Genomic DNA, 2,500 nt, shown 5'->3' with positions numbered 1-2,500 from the left:
TTGTCTGTCTGTCTGTCTGTTTGTCTGTCTGTCTGTCTGTCAGCAGGTTAACTCAAAAACTTATGAACGGATTTGGATGAAAGTTTGTGGAGTTGTTTGAAATGACCCAAGGAAAAACTGATTAAATTCTAGTGGTGATCCGGATCCCGAACCGGAACTTGGATTTTTAAAAAAAGATTCTTCACCATTGCTAGAAATCTAGAATGCCCTAGTGATCGCGTAGGCCTATTGAATTTCCGGACAGGGCAAATTTTGACATTCCAGTTTCTTATTCCACAAAAACAAGGCGGAAAGACTTCAAATAAAAAAATAGGGCGTAACATAGTCAAATGTTCTATCAAACAGCTTCCTTGGTGGAAGTCTACACTCTGAGTGCATTTCTAGATTGATTGGTAACTTGCAAGTTGTTTAAGTGAGTTTGTTAATTTTGCAATCTGTTGTATTTTCTTGTTTTTTTGTTACATAGTGTGAGCCGCATGTAATAGTGGGTGAAATCCCTTTAAGGGAAACAGCAGCCTGGGTACCAACAAGTGTGTGTGTGTGTGTGTGTGTGTGTGTGTGTGTGTGTGTGTGTGTGTGTGTGTGTGTGTGTGTGTGTGTGTGTGTGTGTGTGTGTGTGTGTGTGTGTGTGTGTGTGTGTGTGTGTGTGTGTGTGTGTATGTGCGTGCGTGCGTGCGTGTTGTAGGCAAGTCTCCCCTCTATGGTAGAGACCTGCTGCCCTACACCACCCTGATGTACGGCAATGGACCAGGCTTCAAGATCGTCAACAACAAACGCCCAGACATACGCAAAGTCAACACCAGTAAGACACACACACACACACACACACACACACACACACACACACACACACACACACACACACACACACACACACACTCAAGTCTTCTCTACTCCTCTTTCTACGTTTCTACTTCTATATTGTATGCCTTCGTCTTTCACCTCTATCTTTTTATTTCCTTTCCCCCCTCTCTGTCCCTCTCTCTCTCCCCTCTTCTCAGCATACTCCATCCTTCTCTCCTCTCCCCTCTGTCACTCTATTTCTCCGTCAACCCCTCCATCTCCACCCCTCTCCCTTTTGCCTCTCTCTCTCTCTCTCTCTCTCTCTCTCTCTCTCTCTCTCACACACATATATAGGAAACTAATGCCGCTGAGGACGGAGGATGTGTGTGTTTGCTGAACTAATCTCCTCTCTCTCTCTCTCTCTCTCTCTCTCTCTCTCTCTCTCTCTTCTCTCTCTCTCTCTCTCTCTCTCTCTCTCTCTCTCTCTCTTCTCTGTCTCTCTCTCTCTCTCTCTCTCTCTCTCTCTCTCTCTCTCTCTGTCTCTCTCTCTCTCTCTGTCCCTCTATCTGTCCCTTTCTTTATGTCTCTCTCTCTCTCTCTCTGTCCCTCTATCTGTCCCTTTCTTTATGTCTCTCTCTCTCTCTCTCTCTCTCTGCCTCCCCCCCCCCTATATCTCCACAGAGGATAAGAACTACGTCCAGCTGTCTGCGGTCCCCCTGGACAAGGAGACCCATGGTGGGGAGGACGTGTGTGTGTTTGCTCGCGGCCCCATGTCTCACCTGCTGGTGGGGGTTCATGAGCAGAGCTACCTGCCCCACGCCATGGCCTACGCAGCCTGCATAGGACAAGACACGCGCCACTGCGCACAAGCACTCAACGCCAACGCAGCACACACACACACCAGCGCACACACACACACCGCACTCACACTCCTCAGTACGCTCGTCACTGTGGCCCTGGTCAACGCTCTGCAGTAGGACACACACACATGCACACACACACACACACACACACACACACACACACACACACACACACACACACACACACACACACACACACACACACACACACACACACACACACACACACACACACACACGCACATGCACGTGCGCTTGCGCGCACACACACACACACACACACACACACACACATGCACGCGCATGCACACACACAAACTCACAGATACACACACACGTGCGCACGCACACACACACACATGCATGCACACACACACACACACACACGTGCGCACATCCATATACTGTACGCAGGTACAAGTCTTCATGATACACACACATCCTATGCATAATTATTTTATGCAATGCTAAACATCTTGTTCACCTGACTCTCACCAGATGATTAAATAAATTCCACCTTTCTCTACAAACATTCAAATGGATCTTCTGCTACGCCATAGGCCGTAGATCTCTGAAGAAATATTGTACATAATTAAGGAAACACTAGTCGTTGTCTCATGATGAGCTGCTACTTTAGCCCCTTAATGCACGCTGAGGCACGCTAGTTAAAGAAAAGGTTAATGACCATAGTACTACTCTACTATGACATATCACAGGGCCTTTAGTAATGCACTACGACTCGGTCATTGCCATTCTGGTAACAACAAATTCATAACGCCGTGTTTTAACAGGTTAACTACTCACAGATCAGAAAATATGTTAGAAATGACAGAGTCAATGTAGGGCAGTGTGTC

General features: G+C 47.1%; 1 protein-coding gene across 1 annotated transcript in view; it reads left to right on the top strand.

Moving 5' to 3' along the window:
- alp3 (alkaline phosphatase 3) overlaps positions 1–1,791 on the top strand; it is a 13,235-nt gene extending 11,444 nt beyond the window's left edge. The window contains exons 10-11 of the mRNA XM_063204316.1: positions 686–802; positions 1,465–1,791. Of these exons, the coding sequence (XP_063060386.1) occupies positions 686–802; positions 1,465–1,760 (413 nt within the window). The 3' untranslated portion in view covers positions 1,761–1,791. The remainder of the gene's footprint in view (positions 1–685; positions 803–1,464) is intronic.
- The last annotated feature ends 709 nt before the right edge of the window (positions 1,792–2,500 follow it).

This window comes from Engraulis encrasicolus, chromosome 8 (assembly GCF_034702125.1).
Source record: "Engraulis encrasicolus isolate BLACKSEA-1 chromosome 8, IST_EnEncr_1.0, whole genome shotgun sequence".
NCBI lineage: Eukaryota > Metazoa > Chordata > Actinopteri > Clupeiformes > Engraulidae > Engraulis > Engraulis encrasicolus.
The sequence above is the reverse complement of the archived record's forward strand: the minus strand, read 5'-3'. Positions and strand labels throughout refer to the sequence as shown.